Source organism: Chenopodium quinoa, unplaced genomic scaffold, assembly GCF_001683475.1.
Source record: "Chenopodium quinoa cultivar QQ74 unplaced genomic scaffold, ASM168347v1, whole genome shotgun sequence".
In the NCBI taxonomy this organism is placed as follows: Eukaryota; Viridiplantae; Streptophyta; class Magnoliopsida; order Caryophyllales; family Amaranthaceae; genus Chenopodium; species Chenopodium quinoa.
Window position 1 is genome coordinate 21,041 of NW_018742890.1, and position 20,122 is coordinate 41,162.

General features: G+C 35.9%; 4 protein-coding genes across 4 annotated transcripts; 1 reads left to right on the top strand and 3 right to left on the bottom strand.

The window, feature by feature from the left end:
• Nucleotides 1-250: 250 nt before the first annotated feature.
• On the bottom strand, nt 251-1,851 carry LOC110726877. The gene is made up of 2 exons (XM_021906395.1): nt 767-1,851; nt 251-617 (listed from the first exon to the last, which is right to left on the bottom strand). Exons 1-2 carry the CDS (start codon nt 918-920, stop codon nt 277-279), a joined length of 495 nt encoding a protein of 164 aa, XP_021762087.1. The 5' UTR covers nt 921-1,851; the 3' UTR covers nt 251-276.
• A 4,449-nt stretch (nt 1,852-6,300) lies between these two features.
• On the bottom strand, nt 6,301-8,819 carry LOC110726945 (probable leucine-rich repeat receptor-like protein kinase At1g35710). The gene is made up of 3 exons (XM_021906488.1): nt 8,697-8,819; nt 7,079-8,570; nt 6,301-6,951 (listed from the first exon to the last, which is right to left on the bottom strand). The coding sequence occupies exons 1-3, from the start codon at nt 8,817-8,819 to the stop codon at nt 6,329-6,331; spliced, it is 2,238 nt and encodes a 745-aa protein (XP_021762180.1). The 3' UTR covers nt 6,301-6,328.
• Nucleotides 8,820-10,509: 1,690 nt separating this feature from the next.
• On the top strand, nt 10,510-13,782 carry LOC110726876 (peroxidase 18-like). The gene is made up of 4 exons (XM_021906394.1): nt 10,510-10,921; nt 11,208-11,387; nt 11,532-11,697; nt 12,536-13,782. Exons 1-4 carry the CDS (start codon nt 10,676-10,678, stop codon nt 12,943-12,945), a joined length of 1,002 nt encoding a protein of 333 aa, XP_021762086.1. The 5' UTR covers nt 10,510-10,675; the 3' UTR covers nt 12,946-13,782.
• Nucleotides 10,889-17,472, bottom strand: LOC110726875 (sterol 3-beta-glucosyltransferase UGT80B1-like). Its single transcript, XM_021906393.1, has 3 exons — nt 15,956-17,472; nt 13,825-15,577; nt 10,889-10,989 (listed from the first exon to the last, which is right to left on the bottom strand). Exons 2-3 carry the CDS (start codon nt 15,349-15,351, stop codon nt 10,954-10,956), a joined length of 1,563 nt encoding a protein of 520 aa, XP_021762085.1. The 5' UTR covers nt 15,352-15,577; nt 15,956-17,472; the 3' UTR covers nt 10,889-10,953.
• Between the last annotated feature and the right edge of the window lie 2,650 nt (nt 17,473-20,122).

Here is a 20,122-nt window from a genome sequence, read left to right on the forward strand (position 1 = left end):
ATCAGGAGAACTAATTTATAGTTGTGGTTTTCCTAGAAACTATATGTTCATGAAAACTAATGTTTTATTGAAAACAATCAACCGGGGCCTAAATAAACGGCCCATAGTCATACTCTTTGCTAGTCCAGAGCACAAATGTTAACTGACTTAAGCCAGTATAAGCACTAGTATTATTAAAGAACATAGTCAATAACAGACAATCTAGCAAACTTGGTTTCTAATGATTGCAACATTCGAAGCATACTTCAAATCTTCCACTAGTCAGCATCATCCATTCTAATGCTCTTCAGAACGTTGATTATCCATTAAGTTCTCCCTAACGTTTTCCACTCTTGTGTCCATGGTCAAGTTGCCAACAGCGTTGGAGTTGGATGATACATGATTTGGCAACATATGCCGGTCGCATCCAGTTATACCCTTCCCCACAATATCCGCGTGAGCAGTTGAATTAGAAGGATTCACCAAATTCTGATGTGTTGTGGAATCACTTCCAAATGGTGCTTTACTATCGTGTTTCCTCTTCTTTGCATCATCATCAAGATGTTGCTTCCTTTTTTTGCTTGATGGCCACACCAGCTTCAATTCTGTCAATCTTCGCTTCATTGTACACCTCGAGACTGCAAATTGTGGTCATTTAAGAAAGACCAAGAATCAAAACATAAACTATTTTTATTTAACTACAATTTGCTGAACAAATTCATGGAATTAAAAGCACATAACATAAATTTGTTCTAGGACCAAAATTTTTAATCATAAAGTAACATACCTCCAACTTGTTCTGCAGCTTCTTGGAATGTCATATTTTTGGACCAAAATGATTGAAGCGTCTCTAGTGAAATTTCTTTTCTTTTGTAACCCTTGATGTCATTTTGAAGGGTTTGGTTCTGCTCATGCTCATAATTTCCTTGTTCACTTTCCATAGTTGAAGAGTCACTTTGTATAGCAGGGATACTCTAACTTTCAGGATTTGAATGAAATATTGAATACGTACTGTACTAGTATATGAGAATTGAGAAGCAGCTACCAATTTATAAAAACTTTGAGCCTGAACCTACATTATTCTCCTATTTCTTCCCACCGCCCCCCCCCCCCAAAAAAAAAAAAAAAAAAAAGTGAGGTGGATAGGGATTGATGAACAACCCATAGAGATTATCAGATTAATAATGCAGCACAGCTATTCTGGACCCCACAATCAACCCTAGTTCACTAAGTTGTACGAAGTATATTGAACCTGAACCTTATTTTCTTAAAAAAAAAATAATGAAATAAAAACTAGTTGTGTATTGAACCTGAACCTTGAAAAATAAAAAAAAAAATAAAAAAAACTTGGACCTCACTAAATAATTACCCATTCACCCGACATTGACCCGGCAATCCTAACCCGATCCATGACCCGAAATTAACCCAAAAATGTTAACCCGAAATTGATCTTATACCCAAATTAACTCGATACCCAAAGCGACCCGAAACCCAAAGTGACGCAACCCGATCTTAACCCTACAGACTCAAAACACAAAACAACCAGAAATGACCTGACCCATAATTAACATCTTTGTGTGAGAATAACAAGACTCATTTTCCTCTACACTCTGATTCTCTAAGCTTGTACTTCGTAATATTTATTTTATCTCTCTATATTCATAAGATTTATACTTTTATGATATCTCCCATTTCATCACTCTCTAAATACATACGGTGGAAAATATTTTCCTTTAGAAAATAATGGAAATCTTATTTTCTTCCCTCCTTTTACTTCTCTCTTATTAATCCTCACATTACTATTCCTACTTTTAAGAAGGGAAAAAGTAACACGGAGTAACAACATTTAATTACATGAGTCAAAATATGTCAACTATAAGCAATAGTTTTACAGTATTAAACAACATAGTCAATAACAGACAATCTAACAAACTTGGTTCCCAATGATTCAGCAACATTCGAAGCATACTTCAAATCTTCCACACTAGTCAGCATCATCCACGCTTTATCTTCATCTTGATAAAACAATCTATATTTGTTCAAAGCAAGTTGGAACTTCATGCCTGTTTCTTCAATTAGTTGATTAATCGGTAAAGTCAAAGAGAATACAATTCTCACTGAATGCTCCTTGTAAGTGGCTTTTACAACAATAGTGCCTGAACTTTCAGTTGTATGAAGAGCGCCTTCTAGATGCCCTTGGACTTGTTGCTGGATATCCATATGGCTTCCAATTACCATTGGGTCGAAAGTTTCTTCTAGTGTTGCAGCGCGATTACTTTCAGTTGAATGAAGAGCACCCTCCAAATGCCCTTGAGCTTGTTGATGGGTATCCATATGGCTTTCAATTACCATTGGATCGAAAGTTTCTTCTAGTGTTGCAGCGCGATTACTTTCAGTTGAATGCAAAACACCCTCCAAATGCCCTTGGTCATTTGCACCATCCAAATAATGCTCTTCGCCATGCTGACTATCCATATTGCCTTGAGTATCCATTAAGTTCCCTCTAACGCTTTCCACTATTGTGTCCGGGGCCAAGTTGCCAACAACATCGGAGTTGGATGACCCATGATTTGGCAACGTAAGCTGGTTTGCTCCTATTATACGCCCCCCAACAATTTTTGCTTGAGCTGTTGAATTAGTAGGAATCACCAAATTCTGCTGTGTGGAATCACTGCCAAATGGTGCTTTACTATTATGTTTCCTCTTCTTTGCATCATCAAGATGTTGCTTTCCTTTTTTGCTTGATGGCCACACCAGCTTCAAGTCTTTCAATCTTCGCTTCATTGTAGACCTCGAGACTGCATATTGTCGTCAAGTATGATAAAGAAGCTCAAGCAGTTAATTGTTTTATGGAAATCATCGGGATGACAGGATGTCTATCTCAGTCTTAATGATAAATTAATTTTTAAAAACCATCCTTTTAAAGTCATAACCACAAATTTAGTTATTGACCATTAACATTAATTAGGGAATATAGGTAAACAAATATTTTCACGAGTATAAATGTGACCACACTATTTATAAAAGTTCAAAGAGACAATTAACATCAATGAAGACAATAAGTAAACAAACATATATAATTAGAGGTTCGCACATTGTTAATAAGAGTTTGCTTGAAATTGTTAAAAGGCAGGGATCAAAATTTCACATAATGAACATCTAAATTTGCTTAGTGTCCATTTTTGTCAACAAAAAAAAAAATAAATAAATAAATAAAATAATTGCTTAGTGTCCATGATGTAAATTTACTCAATTGCTTATGTTACTCCGCACATGACACAACATTACTCAATGTTTTTATAACTTTGCTCTAGGAAAAAGTTCTCAATTGAAGTTTTGCATTGAATACAGCATTATTATTCCTTTTGACATATCAGTGGCATCAATAGAAATTAAAACTTCAATGAATAAACAGATTTTGGCAAGAGTATGTAAATGCAGGTCTCAGAAAATTAACAATTCTAATACAAACAAAATGCGATCATGATACCTCCAAATATTTTTTCTGCAGTTTCTTGTAGTGACATCGGGTTTTCGGACCAGCATTGTTGTAGCTTCTCTTCAGAAATTTCAGTTCTATTATTTCTCTCCACCTTATTGTGTTGAGGGACCTGTTTCTGCCCATTTTCTAAATCATGATGACTGTTCTCACCATTATCTTGCTCAATTAGCATAGTGGTAATGTCATTTTGATCATTTCGTATAGCAGGGATGCTCTCACCTTCTGGATTTGGAGTTTCACTCCTACTAGAACAAAAATCTGTTTGCACGGAGAAATAAAATTGCTTACTAGCACAATGAAGAGAACCCTGCTATACCTCATATTGAGGCTTTCTGCTGTTACCAGAAGAGTAGAATCACACAAGCACTTACAGCTTGATCAGGGGATTTCTCATTAGAGATAAAGAAATTGCAATATAAAAAATGGTGATGTATGAAACTACATCAGGGGACTAAATAGCACGTACGTACCTTCAAGAATTGGAATAACATGTACTTTGTGTGGTGATGTTTGCACATTAATTGAACCCTCTTCCAGTTCTTTTGAAATTGCTTCATTATGTCCCTCTATGGAATCTAGATCGGTCCCATTGCCTTCATTGCTGGTTTCCATTGAGGTTTCATAACCATCATCATCATAATTCATGTGATTGATATACAGTTCAACTATATCATCAATAGTAACATTAATGAACCCTTTATTAGGATACTTAAGAGAGCTGTCCTGTTGGAAACATTTTGGAAGGATCAAGTGCTCCAAATTGGATAGCTTTGTGATGCTATTGGGAAGTGACTTGATTCTTGTACCACTAATATCCAGAGTGCACAACTTGACCAATTTACCCAGATAATTCGGCAATGCTTCAAGGCTGGAACAATCTTTAAGTTGCAATTCTTCCAGGTTTTGCAGTCTTTCTATGCTGGGAAGCAACTTCATGGAGTAGCATGTAACCGAAAGTTTCTCAATATTGATTAACTGTTTCAAATTTAATGAGGCTACATCACATTTTGTATTTTCGCATCTTCCTTTGTCGTGCAAGATTTCCAAGCGATGAAGACTTGTAGGAAGTGATTTGATGATGGAACCAGAAAGCTTAAGCTCAGCAAGTTTCAAATTTGTAGGTAATGATTCGAGATCACATTGAAAGAGATCCAAAGCTTTCAAGTTGGACAACCTAGCCAGGCTATTAATATTAGAATGTTTACTGCCATGACGTAGAGAAAGGTGTTTAAGGTTGACCAACAGATCCAAATTTGATGGCAAGTTTGTGTCCCCTAAATCTAGGCATAGAAACTCCAAGTTGGATAGCTTTCTGAGGCTAGTAGAAAGGAGCTCAATGTTACAATGCTGAAGAGAAAGATGTCTAAGTGTCTTGCTTATGCCAGAGAGGGGCTTCAAGTCGAGATTAATATTACCAGAGATATAGAGGTAGGTGAGCTTAGGCAGCTCCCCTATGGAATCTCCTATCTTCGGCAAAAAAACCGGCAATTCTAACTCCAAGCTACATACCGACACACATAAATCATAGTTTTTCATAATCCATAGCCCAGGATCCTCCTTCAATGGGAGATAACCAGAAGAAGGTATAGTTGAAAAATTATGAACTTCATTAGGAGGATGACTGAGAAGCAGCAGCACAATTAATTAAATAGAGGATCTAAAGCAAAACATACAAAAATTGCAATCCAGGAGAATTTGCTAAAAAATAAATAAAAAGATAAATATATATCCAGACTTTAACCTTTCCTTTTGTATACTTTGGCATATTAGTAACTTATGTACTGTAAATTAGCAGAAAGGGATTTTAAGAAGAGAATAATAATTGACAACATAAAATTGTCATAGATATAAGTAATGTTTGAAACACTTACCTCCAACACCACGAAATGATAATAGCCCCATCTCAGTTTTGAGTTCTTTCCAGGTTTTTCGAACGTGCATACAGTCTACAGTAATTACGACAGACTCAATCAATTGACATGACAATGTTTCGAGTCTGAAACCCAGCGGCAAGTTTAGAAATCGCAACTTCTGAAGATTCTTGATGCTCCAAGGAAGACACTTGATTTTGGTATCATGAATGTCAACAACCAATAATTTGTCCAAATTATCCAAATTTGCAGGCAACTTTTCAAGCCTTGGGGCTAAATGGCTGACTCCTCCAATGTATAATTTTAATAGGCTGCAAAGTCCTGCGAAGCTAGGAAGGGACTTGATGTGGATACACCAAATAGAAAGTGTCTTAAGATTAAGATTTGCTAACTCATTAAAATTCGTGGGAAACTTTTTTACATGATGCTGAGAGCAATCCTTAATGGCAAGGTGCAGTAGGTTCATTGACTCTTTCAAATTCGCAAGCAATTCTTTTGAGCATTTGCAGAGTGATATATTTAAGTGCTCAACCTTTATTAGATCTCTAGGAGGGAACTGCTTGCTACAGTGATAGTTCAGCCATGGATGAACGACATTTATATTGTCCGGCATTTCCTTGGGCGAATTATATTCTGCAAAAAAAATCTTAAGCTGTCAACTTCGACACAGCATGGTAATGATACAAGGAAGACAAATAACAAAGTACAGTACTATTAACAGTTTGAAATTCATAAAGCTGTGTTTGGCAAGTAAACAAAAGTTCTAACATAACTAGGATCACAAAACTCAACAACCTAAATTTCCCATTGTCTTCATTAACTTTCTAGGTGAAGGTAAGCAAGAGTGCACTAACCAGATAAAAGAACTTGAATCATTAAACAAACAAGGTTGGAAAACTAAGAAAGTAACTAAGCATGAAGCATCTAACAAATCTAGGCAAACTAACCATCATGTTTCTCTGCAGCATTGACAAATCTAGGCAACAATTCCAGGATTGCCTCCGGAGTAATCTAGGCCAATAGGAAGTGAGTCAAGTGACTTGAAGGAGCAATCCACAAGCCTGAGTTTGTGAATATACATACATGGTGGCAATGACTCGCAAGAGTAACAGGAATTGAGATCCAGACTCCTTAAGTTAGTTAACTTTTCCAAGCTATCATAAAGTGGCCTCATATTGCAAGATGATAAAGAGAGATGTTTGAGGCTGACAGGCATATTAAAATTTTCTGGTAATTCACTTTCAAGCGAACGCAGATGTAGTGTTCGTAAATTGGATAGCTTGCTCAAGCTGTGAATAACGGACTCATCAATTTCAACCAGAGAAAAATCGAGAGAGAGATGTGTAAGCCTTGTGAATGTGACAAAGTAGTTATCCGGGAGGTAAATATCATCAGTGAAGTAGAGATAGAGGTGTGTGAGCTCACTGAATTGCATTATGGAATCTGTTAACTCCTTAACATTTTTCAAGTCCAAAAATTGAACCAACATGAGTAAATTTCTGTTGTTAATAATCCATTGCGAAGGATCATCCTCCTCCAATCGGAGATAACCAGGAGGAGATATGATAGAGGGATTTTGAGCTGCATCATTTCCTATTTCTGCCATTGTAGGAGGGGAGAGAAGAGATAAGCTTGATTATTACATAGTATAACTACTACGTCAACCAAAACAAACAAATTTAGAGTAAAACTGTAAAATTAAAAGCATTGGCAATGTAATCCTTAACTCCACCAAAAGGAATAGGCAATTCTCCTATCTCTGTTTTAAGTACCTCCCAGGATTTGCGAACATGCCTTTCGTCAACAGAAACGATGACCGAATTATTCAATTCATATGGCAACGTTTCGAGTCTGAAATATACGGGCAACATTAGATGTTGGAGTTTGCGTAGCTTCGTGATGCTCCAAGGAAGACACTTGATACTGGAAAATCGAATATCAAGAAGACATAAATGGGCCAACCCATCCAAATTTGCCGGCAATTCAACAAACCTTATACCATCATGAAGAGAGAGAACCTGAAGGTTGACAAATTGATTCAAACGGGCCGGTACTTTTATTATATTATGATGGTTATGCCTAAAGCAACCTGAAATGGAGAGGTGTTGTAGGCTGTATGGATCCTTCAAATTTGCAAAAGATTCATCAGAGCAGTTACAGACAGTAACTCTCAAGTACTTTAGGTTGATTAGGCCAGTAGGAAGGAAGAGGGGGCAACAATTTATAAGCTTAAGGTGCAATGCATTCAGATTGATTGGCAATTGTGTGAGGGAATAACAATTGGAGATGTATAAAGTATCCAAGCAGCATAAATATTTCATGCTATCAGGTAGGGACTTGATATTGTTGCAATAATTAAGCTGCAGATGAGAAAGACTCTTCATTTGTCCTAGATTTGAAGGTAACTCAGTGAGGAAATCACAGGTTCCGAGATATAAGGATGTCAACTTGGATATATTTGCAATGCTCATAGGAAGTGACTTTATGTTCTTGCAAATTCTAAGTTCGAAATGGGTAAGGCTCACCAACTGCCCTACATTTGCCGGCAATTCAACAAGGGAATGACAGGAATAGAGACTTAAAGAAGTCAAATTGGATAGATTTGCAATGCTATTAGGAAGGCACTTTATGTTATCGCAAGAATAAAGCTCGAGATGGGTAAGGCTCCCCAACTGAAATACAGTTGCTAGTAATTCTTCCCAATCACAATGATGAAGAGATAAATGGGAAAGGCATTTTTTAAAGTGTCCCAAATTAGAAGGTAATTCAGAGGAGAGAGATAAAGAAGTCAACTTGGGTAGATTAGCAATACTCGTAGGAAGGGACTTAATGTTCTCGCAAAAAGTAAGATCGAGATGGGTAAGACTCGCCAATTGGCCTATATTTTCCGGCAATTCAACAAGGGACTTACAGGAAGAGAGAGTTAAGGAAGTCAAATTGGATAGATTTACAATGCTATCAGGAAGGAACTTTATGTTCTCGAAACAATAAAGCCCGAGATGGGTAAGGCTCGCCAATTGGCCTATATTTTCCGGCAATTCAACAAGGGACTTACAGTGAGAGAGAGTTAAAGAAGTCAAATTGGATAGATTTACGAGAAGCAGGGTTATCTTTAATCCATGCCTCTGGATCCTCCCACAATTCCAAGTGACCTTTAGAATCGACTTCTCCGACAGTTGACATTTCCTTAGCTTCAACAAGAACACCAACAACCACCTCTTTTCATTTTAATTTCAAATTACAGAAATATAAAACTGGGAAATAAAGGAACAAAGAGAGAAGATAAATACTACTCAGTAGTTGCAGCTTTAAGATTCCATCAAGAAATCATCACAACTATCAACTTGACCACCTAGATTTATAAATGCATCACAGCTTTTCTGGACCCCACTAAGTAATAGGCCAAAGACCCTATACTCCATTGACTTCCTGTTTGCTAGTACCAATTTCCAAACTACTCCTACCATTTAGTAATAATTGGAACAATAGAGTATTGTTCGATCTGAGAATTAAATTCCTATAAAAATTATTTACGGAAGTTAATTTTTTAATAAATTCTTAAGAATTTCCTAAATGTGTTCAGTTGGTAATATGGGAAATTGAAATTTCTATGAATTTTGGTTTCTTAAAGAACCTTGGTAATTTTTTTTTGAAAGAAAATAAGCCTTGGTAATTTAGTTTTCATGTTTTGTGGAAAGTTAAAATTTTCGTGAATTCTCAATTCTCTCTTTTATTTTTTTAACCAAATAACTACCCTTCTGATCAATTCCTATTAATTTTCAAATCTCCCATTTTACGTTTGCAACCAAACAATACCGAGGATATGCACAAAGTTTAGGAAAATTATTTTTAGTCTCTAGGAGAAACAAAACGACTGCAAATTGCAAAGCATCAATGTCTAAAGTCCTCATAAAAGACTTCCATCAAGTCTAGTCAAAATTGGTAGCTGCCAATTCACAGCTCTTTCGAACCCCAAAGTCAGTCAACCTCAACTTCAACTTTTACATCAACCACAAATAATTATGCTTTGAACCTAAACCTCAATGAATTATTACGCATTGAGCCTGAACCTCAAGTTATACTTCACTAAGTTAACAGTAACGGCCCATAGTCATACTCTGTTGGTATGTTCCTTAAAAATAAAAATAAAAAACAACTCCGTTGGTTTGTATATCTACTAGTCAAAAAAAAAATTATTCTAAATTTACTAGTCCAGAGCACAAATGTTGAGTTAACTCACTTAAGCCTACAACACCTCACCATTTCAAGCAGCCTTTATTCTAAATTTAAAGTATAAAAAAAAATACAAGTAAAATAAATAACAAACAGCATTTATTTATTTATTTAAGAAAAAAAAAGTAACAACAAGCATTTAATTTATAGCTTATACTATATGAGTCAAAATATGTCAACTGTAACCAATTAATCACACTTTGTTTCTCTACCTTATTTTTTCCTTTTATTTTCTAATTACAAGTATCTTTTATTCAATTATAAAGCACATATCTAAGCATCAATAAATTTAGATAAGTATTACACATATGAAGCAAAAAATAATAGTAAGAGTTCATATTTTGAATCACACGTCGAAACTAATTTAAGAATATCTCACACGTATTTTTATTTTAAAGGATACTTACGATTAAAGTTTCCCTCTTCATATTAAACATTCCAAACAAAAACAGCTCAAAGAAACGGAGTTATATCATTATACTCACTATCCTACAAATAATAAATGTAAGTCAATGAGTCAAAATTATTCCGGAAAAATTTTCAGCAAATCCTTAGTATAACTGTCTCTTTAGTAAAGATTAGATGATTTAAGACTATAATACCCTAAGATCCAGAAGATGAGAGCAGCAAAAACTTAAACCAAACAAAAACCATGAACTTTCAACATCAAGTAACCCAAAAATCATGCAAATTCTACCTATCATAATAAACATGTATACATACCAGTAATTTGGTTAGGGTAGTTGGACATCACAGTAGTAACACACTACTAACACAACCTGTAAAAGCATTGGTATGAAAACCCACCATTAATTCCTTCTGCCAGCTCTGTATTATTCATCAGCCCTCTAAATTGTCAGTGTCTCCATAAAAATTTACAGCCCTCTTTCTTCAGCTTCCTACCTATCAACTCCAAAAAGATAATAAATGCAACTTTAAATCAATAAATAAGCTTTCTTTGAACTTTCTTTCTCACCTTCTATAAATACATAAAACAAGCTGCATGTTACATTGCATACAGTTCTGACATACAAAAATTGTATATATAAAGAGAGTAAGAGTTTATAATTTATGCTACATTGACTTGGGAATGGTATACAAAATGATTAATGTACCTGTTGAAGCTAATTACCTTCAAAAACCAACATTCTTGGTTTTAATCCTTGTTTTAGGATTGTTTCCTTGTTATATTCATGGATTCTCCTTTGAATTCTATGCATTGTCGTGCCCGGGTGTCGAGTTTGTAGTTCGGGATGCTGTAAGATCAGCTGCTTCTACTGATCCGACTGTTCCGGGAAAACTTCTTCGCTTGCTCTTCCATGACTGCTTTGTCAACGTGAGTCTCGTCTTTTGTATCTATCTATCTATCTATCTGTATATTATACTTAAAGTGGCGGCAGCTTCCTAAGAAAAGCCATTTAATAGATGTTAGATAATTAAATGCTAATTGGAACATTCTCTTGATAAATGACTGCATTTGAGATTTATATTCTGTTCCTTTCACCTTAATCAATGCCTAATTTTTCATGTATTTCACAATTTGTATTACTAAAAGTAGAAAATTAGGGGCTAAAGAAGGCTTAAAAGGTAATTATGTCTATATTATAGCTATGTTCTTGCAGGGTTGTGATGCATCAGTACTAGTAGAAGGGGATGGAACAGAGAAAGCAGATCCTGCAAATAAATCTCTCGGAGGATTTGAAGTAATAGAGACGGCTAAAAGAGAGCTAGAATTGTTCTGCCCTGGAACTGTTTCATGTGCTGATATTCTTGCACTGGCTGCTAGAGATGCTGTTGTCATGGTACCATAAAACCTACCCTTTTTTCTCGAGTTTGCGCATGCGCGCGCGCATACACACACACTTTTAGTATTTTTTTTTTTTTTTTGGTGAAAACACACACTTTTTTAGTTGTTTACATTTTGTGATGTGAATTTCTGATAACAGGCTGGAGGGCCAGATATTCAGATGCCGACTGGTAGGAAAGACGGAATGGTTTCTATGATATCGAATGTCAGGCCTAACATCGTTGACACGAGTTTCACGGTGGATGATATGGCTAAGATTTTCAGCTCTAAAGGATTGAGTTTGACTGATCTAGTCATTTTATCAGGTACAAATTGCTGAAAATGCTTTCCTAAAATGAAATTATATTTCTGATTAAGGTAGATTAGCAAAATAAAGGCAATAAGCCAAGAACAGTTGAGAAGTATGTTTATTTATGAAGGATAAGTGGTCCAAAAAAGATTGGCTCACCAGTCAAGGCAAGCCAAAGTAAATTGCTGCTTGTACCTCTGGACTCATGATCTAAAACAGCCCTCAATAATGCCTCAATTAACTCTATGTCAAGTAATAATAAGCACATGATATATATATCACGAGCGAGGTCATTTAGCTCGAGCTCGAATTGCATTGATCTACCTAAGCCTGAAAATAGATGGCAATTCAAATTCAAATTCAAAAGAAGTCCATCGGTCTGTTCTCCCAGCATAATTTTACAAAACTATTTATGAGCTTCTGCTGAAGGTTTGTTCTCAGGTCTGTGGCAACCCCATTGATTTAGTCTCTCTTAAGTCCTAGCCATAGAGCTCAATCCAAGGGTCAATGTAGAAGTTAAATTTTTCCTAACAAGAGATACAATATAAATCATTGGTAAGGTACTTAGAATGAGAGACATATAGAAGAGAAAGGAAAGCAGAGTGATGCACTAATAGATTCATTTTATTTTGTTAAGATATGGATTAGGGACGAGAGAAAGAACGGGAAATAGAGATATTGAAACCACCCCCCCCCCCCCAAATAAACAAACAAAATACTTTTAAAATTGGAAAGATTTGGAGGAAAACGCAAGCCTACTTCTCTCTGGTTCCCTCCCCTTCCCTTCCCTCCACCATTACTACCCAAACGTACATATATACATATGCATCACATTAATAAATTTAATGTTGCAGGTGCACACACCATCGGGTCAGCACATTGTAACGCTTTCAGTGACCGGTTTCAAGTTAGTTCAAAGGGCAACCTCACTTCTGTTGATTCATCACTAGACAAAGACTATGCGGAAAAATTAGCTAAAAAATGTGCATCAAGCACATCAGAAACTGTTAACTTCGACCCCAAGACAGCCTTCTCATTCGACAATCAATACTACAAAAATCTCATGGAGAAAAAAGGACTGCTCCAAACTGACTCAGTCCTGTTCAATGACCAAAGAACAAAAAACTTGATTGAGCAATTTGCTAGTGACTTGAACAGTTTCTACGGAGGATGGAGTGAATCATTTTTGAAGCTCAGCAGTATAGGAGTTAAGACTGATGGCGAAGGGGAGGTACGACAAATTTGTTCAAGGATAAATGGATGAGCATGGAAGATGATAGTGAACTATGGTGTGGCAAGATATTCATTGAAGTGTTTCTTTAGCTCCAATTTGAGCATTTAGACTGTATTTATTGCATATAAATTTTCTTTCTTAAATACAATATTCCAGTTTATTGTTTTCCTTCAATATATTCACTTCTTTGTTCTTTCTAAAAATGATACCCTACAAGGGGCTACAACAATTGCAGTTCAATAAATGATGGATAAAAGAGTATATAATTGGAAATTTTCAACTTTAGATTACATTGGATTTATAAATTTTAATCATCATTTACAACTAATTCTAATAAACATTGTCTTCCAAACACACAAACTCCATAATTATTACCAGACAATCCCACCTTTATATGTGGCCTTATTTCATGTTGTAATGTATTCATTTTTTTTTTTTTCCATTTTTTATGAAGAAGCTCAGTAGTCACTCCTCTGTGCTACAATCTCATTCAAGTCAATATTGTACTTTACTTAAAGGAGAATCATAGGCGAAAGATAGTATCCTACACGAAGCATAAGGAACTCAACTCTAGGATTCCTTGCTTTATGCTGCTAGACTAGATAACAATTTTAAGGATAAGGCTACAAAAAATTTCTTTGCAGTTATACAGAGAAGGTTGAGTATAGTAGACACTCCCTCCCTAACCTTGCATGAAAAACTAAAACCCTTTTTAGACACATCAGGTTAACAGTACAGTGTACGCAGATAAAATTCTAATATAGGCACTTATTACAGTTCAGAGATGCCAATCACAATGAATAATGTTATGTAACGAGGAAAGCTGAACAACTTCTAATATCCATCACCATCCACTATATGCTTCTAGGAGGCTATAATAAATAGAAAGTGCCAAAATTAGTCACTTACAGTATTGCCATTAGCTATTTCTTCTGTGAGAATTCTGACAGCCTCTGAGACTCCATTCTCCTGAGAAATTTTCTCTGAAATCTCTAGAGCTCGTGCTTTTATATCAGGACTCATAGCATGATTTATAGCATTCTTCAAAGCATAAGCACCTTCCCTGATGTTCATGTCATCACAATTTTCGGGAAGCAATTTATTTCTTCCTAAGGGTTCAGGAGCTACTCCAAGCCAGCACATCCTTTCGGCCCAGTAAAATTGATCTAGCATAAAGGGGCATACAACTTGAGGTATTCCAGCTCTCAGTGCAGCTGCAGTGGATCCACTTCCTCCGTGATGGATTGCAATTGCACATTTTTGGAAGAGCCAACTGTAGGGAACAGAACCCGAAAAGCAAAATAAATGGTCATTGCACAAAGAAATCCCATAGTTTAGACTGATACTTTGACTTAGTATTAATGAATCAACTTCAACAGCAAAATTTTGAACAGCCACATCCAGTGGTTCATATTTAGCTGTCAGAAGGATGAATCTACACTTGGTGATCTCTACAGCAGCTTGTAAGATGCAAAGCAATGCTCTAGGATTCCTCAAGAAACCCAAATTACCAACTGAGCTCAAACCTATGAAAACAAGAGGCATTGATAAATTAGCATCAAGAAAGCTTTGTAGCCCTGTATGAGTCGAACAGAGTTCCCCTCCTGAATCAATCATATCGCTGCAGCTGCTGCATGAAAACTGCCACTTGGAAGGGAGAAACCAAAACCCAGAAACGCGAGAATTTGAAGGCCAATAATCAGGACACTCAACAACCTCTCTGCTGAATCCATACAACAGTAAGGGAGATGACAGCCTTTCATGCCACATAGGAAGACCCGTCACCGGGTCTGTAAAAGGCAAAGGGCTAAGATTCAGTTCATCGCTCCTCCATGATCCCCAATCTTCAGTAAATAGTGGCCACATCCAATGAATTACATCCTTCCAGCCAAGCTTATTATCAGGTGCCTCTATCAGGTACTGGTAAAGAAGTGGAAGTTCTCGCCTGAACTGCCTCTGAAACGAAGTGGGAGCAGTGTAATTTACGACATAAGGAGCTGCAACAACACACCGAACATGAAACAGTTCAGCAAGACTCCATCCTTCTAAAGCGAAAAAATTGATCAAAACAAAATCACCCTTCATGCTCGGGCCATCTCCATAGATCTTTTCCATGACTGTAAGACACTCCCGCCTATGTTCCCTTGTAACCGTGTTTTTCTCACTATAGAATGACAGAGCGAGAGACTTATCATTCTCACAACTTATTGGAGGAGGAAGAACCGGTGGAGAAGAAATTGGAATATATCTTATATTACTTACAGCCAAATTTGCAGCTAAGTCCTGATCGGCAGAGTGACTGATGAAAATAACTTCATACTTTCTCTGATCACAGGCAAAAACTGCAGCTACTGCGGCAATAGGGTAGACATCACCCTTGGTGCCAAAGGCCATAAAGGCTGCAATCGGCCTACTTCTTTCTGTTTTCACCTCCATCTATTACTAATACAAAGTTACAATGGTAACTTTGAATGAGGATTTAAGTTTGAAATTTTCTAATTCTCACGAATTCACGCATCCATATTTCAGGCACAATATCCCTTAGATTTCACACATGCTGAATTCTCTGAGCTACAGGATCCACGTCGTCTCTATTGGGAATACCATAAAAGATAGCAACTTTTCCTCATCTTAAGAGCACAAGGATACCATGCATCAGAAACTGCATAATGTTATAGTGTGATTCATGAGTAAGCATAAAACAATAGAAAGTTGTACATGAGGCCCATGAGCAGTCACTGATTATGCACAACACAAATATAATAGACACCTTGATCACCCTCTCTTTTTTTGCCCCTCAAAAACTATCACTCAAAATGGTTGATACTCAACAAATATACATGAATACTTTAGTTTGCTGAAACAATGGAGCTATAAAATTACACAATTTCACATTTAATTACGAAACTAAACAGTAATCCACATTCATACATCCATATACTGATATCCAGCCAAATAATTAATTAAAACCCTTAAAAAATTGAGCAATAGAAAAATCTAACACTACCCAAAAAAGGAAATTGAGAGAAAATATATATACCTTAAATAATAAGCTTGTCTTCGCCAACACCATTCTGCTTCGCCAACACCATTCACCAGCAGAAGTTGCAGAAAACGAGGAGAGAAATTTTGGGAAATCTTGCTTTAGGCTAAACCCAATAATTTCTTTTATTTTGGGGGCCCAAATAGTATATAAATATCTGGGCCCTAATTCTTCCCTCTTTATTATCCCCTCCAAAATTTTAAAATGCAGGTTATAAAAAAAAACGATCATATTTATCAGATGATTTTGGAAAATGCTGGAATTAAAGTTGGTTATTGTAGAAAAGTACATGAATTGCAAATAATACCATAATTGGGTATGCAAAATATGGGCTTTTGGGGATCGCACACCAAGTGTTCGATGAAATGTCTCGGAGAAATATTGTTTTTTTGGAATAGTATGATTGCTGGTTCTGTAGAGTGTAAACATTGGTATTTTGGTCTCACTTGGGATTTGTTCAGCGACATGAGACGGTGGTTGATGAGTACATTTTGGTAGACTTCTCAACGGGGTTGCTTGCAATGGTGAGGTTATTTGTGGGAGCAAATTAGCAATTGCACTCTTTGGTGACTTTGGTCATCAAGCATGGGCTGAGTTTTTATAATGCTCTCCATACATCATATTCTGAGTGTGGATCGCTGGAACGTGCTGAGAAGGTGTTCTATGGTGTTTTTTATGTGCATGATTTGGTAACTGGAAGGGAATAACATGTTAAGGCTTAACTTCTGTATAACAAGGAAAGGCTTGCTCTTAAATTCTTCTTTAATATGCAAAAGATTGGTTTTGAACCTGATTTATATACGTATACTAGTATCATCAGTTCATCACTGCCTGTTTTGAAGAGTCATTTTAGGTCCATGATAAATGTTTTCGTTGCTTGGTATTAAAGTGAGGGCTAGAGTCTAGAGAGTTCTGCGACAATATCAAATTCTTTGATAGCTATGTATATGAAGTCTAATGAAAAAGTCATGGTTAATCTGCTGAGGTTGTTTTGAATAAATAGACCTGAAAGGTTCTGTCTCATGGAAGTCTGTTTTGACTGGTTTTTCACAGCATGGCTTGAGTGAAGGTCCCATAAAGTTCTTTGGGTAGACGCAATCACATGATGTTGGGATTGATCGCTACTCTTATTCTGCAGCCTTGAGAATGGCTGAGATCTTGTGCTATAGAATGGCTTGAGTGAAGGTCCCATAAAGTTCTTTGGGGAGACGCAATCACATGATGTTGGGATTGATCGCTACTCTTATTCTGCAGCCTTGAGAATGGCTGAGATCTTGTGCTAACTTAGCAGCCCTGCAATTGGGTCAATAAATTTATGTGTTGGCTCTTAAATCAAAATTAGATCAACTGAGCATGTATCCCTGAAATGGAATTTTGAATTACGCCTCTGATTTATAAGTTTCTATAACATAGTGTGTTCTCCTGGATAGATTCTGTGGTTGATTGCTGATGACTCTGGCAATGTCCTTGCGGCTACTTTCTGGAACACAGTCACAGAGAAACATGTAAGTTTAAGCATGCATATATCTCACATAATGTGCTTTGAATATTATGTCAATCAATTGATCTTTATATATGAGTGATCTATATGAGATTTACATGTTAGTGGCATGGTAAACTGTGTCATAACTTGCAATATAATCAAAGCCTTAATCCCATAAGTGGGTCGACTACATGAACCAAATTTGATTATTCTGTGTAATCATCAACAAAGATCCTTCTCCTCCATAACTTGCAATATACATTATTATAAATATAATTGCTATCTTACTAGCCTAGTTCGAGACATAAGCATCTCATACAAACAAATTTTCTCAAATGTTTGTAATACTATTGAATAATAGTTAAAAACATGATTATTTATGCATTTTTTTTATTTTTTTGTGTATAATTTGATTGTATTCAGATAATGAAATGCATTTATTGTGGCGCCCATTTGATGAGTATGTTTAATAAATATGATTAGCATGAGTTTCAAACTTTATGTAATAACAAGTCAACATTGTTAAGATGGATGTTCTTTATCCATCAGCTACTGAATTCTGTGTCTGGTGGAAGCTGTTTTTGCTACCTCAGTTATCATGAAGGTTGGCTGGACGGGTTTTTTGCCTCATGTAAATAGCATAAAGTGGAGATTTATGATGCTCATCCGAGGCATAATATGGTTTTTATTTGTAGTATCTATTCTTTTATGGCTTTTATTTGTAGTATCTATGCTTTTTTAGGTTCTAGGTGGATTTTTTGTATAGGAAATTTTTTAAATGTGTTTCAGTTGCATGCTGCTCATATGATCACAATGCCCATTTGCAAGGATAGCCGGAATGACCAAATTCTAATTGCATCAAACTCAATTACTGTCGTATTTTCCCTCCCATACCTATGATCCATATAGATCAGTTCCTTCGCAAACAGCCTTCTTCACGGTAAGGCTATGTATGAATAATCTGGCAGGCACCTCCATGGTGCGAATATAATGTAGACCATATAGCGGTGGTTGTGGTTGGTAAACTATTTGTAATGCATATATATGTTTGATAATGGGAGGAAAGTTATAGCACATGCAACAAAAGCCAAGTGCTGTTATTCTGCTGAATCTCTTTATTATTTTTAGTGGACAGAAAATGAAAAGCTATCTCTAAGCGGAGCATAAAGTGTCACAATGAAAATGCCAAAGTGAATTATTGTTAGCCTGTTCCAAATTCTGTTGGTTGGTATGAAACTTCTAAGAGCATCATATAGAAGATTGTCTGAGTGACCAAGACTAGCTTTTCCATTAGAATTTAATCTTCTGTTGCAGCAAATGTGTCTGTTTGTTTAAGGTTTAACCCTGCCCGAATTTTGATAAACTAATGTATCGTAGTTAATTTGATGTCATACATTTGAATTCTTTTACCGAGTGATATTCAAGAGTTTTGATCCTCTCTAAATCCTTTCAACTATATTCCATATTGAAACGTCGTTGTGATTGATAGAGTATAAAACCAATCCTGCATTTTCTCGTCAATTATTCACTTGGAGTTGAATATTGCCAATTTTGAAAATAAGACTCAGCACTAACAGTCCAAGTGTCCAACTAGTGGGTTGTTGAGTACTTCTCAGGGTGACCAAAACGCCTTATTCTTAGAAAATTTTAGTATACAGATTACTTTGATAGTTTGACTAATGACTAATTATGCACTTGTTGATTTTTGAGAGTGTGAACACCTTTTATTTTTTTATTTTTTTTTGTGTCATGAAAAAGCATGATAACAGGAAAACATGAGTGATCAAAGAATGGATGAAAATAAATTCAGACTTTCTGAAAGTGGTAAAAAGTTCTATATGCCCTACCTTTTGCTTAACTGTGAAGTTTTTTATATTGTTTTTCGAAAAATTGACAAAATGCAAGATTTAACTCTAAATTAGCTCTGTTACTGATCACAGAAACATAATCTATAATAACTTTGGGTTAGGGATTATTTCTGGAACATGTACACAGCACATGGTTTAAACCGTAACAAACATAACCTATACGGCTATCCCCACACCCGCCTATCTCCTGAGATGAGATGAGATTCGAACCTGCGATTTTGAAGGCTTACCACCCTTTACCTTCTAATTTTGTTACATGAACATAGGTATAAAGATGACATTTATCATTCTGTAAGCATCCAAATTAAAGGATGAAATGTAGAGTCTAATTCATGCTTAAAATGATAGACCGATAATGGCTTTTGTGATGGAGCACCACCTTAGAATTCGACATGAATTTCTGTGACATGTAACAGAATGATATAAATGATTTATTATAGTAACAATGATTTAATTCTTATCGAACTACTGTTGTCTGTTAATGAAATAGCATTAACCAAGTACTATAATGATTTTCTGTTAAAAACTCATTGCCTAATTATCAATTTATTTATTTATTTTGGTGGGGGTAAGAGTCTCATTTCATGTCATAAATCATGATAACGTGTTAGCTTCTAAAACTAAGATTATCATTTTGGCTAAGTTGATTGATATCCCATCAATCCCTATATTCTTTTCTAATCAGAATAAGTCCCAATCCAAAATTATTAATTTGTTGAATTTGGTGAATAATTATTATTAAGATTCTAGCATCTTTAGCCATAGAACATGCCCTTGCTACCACACGTATAAGAGGATTCCAATCAAATAATG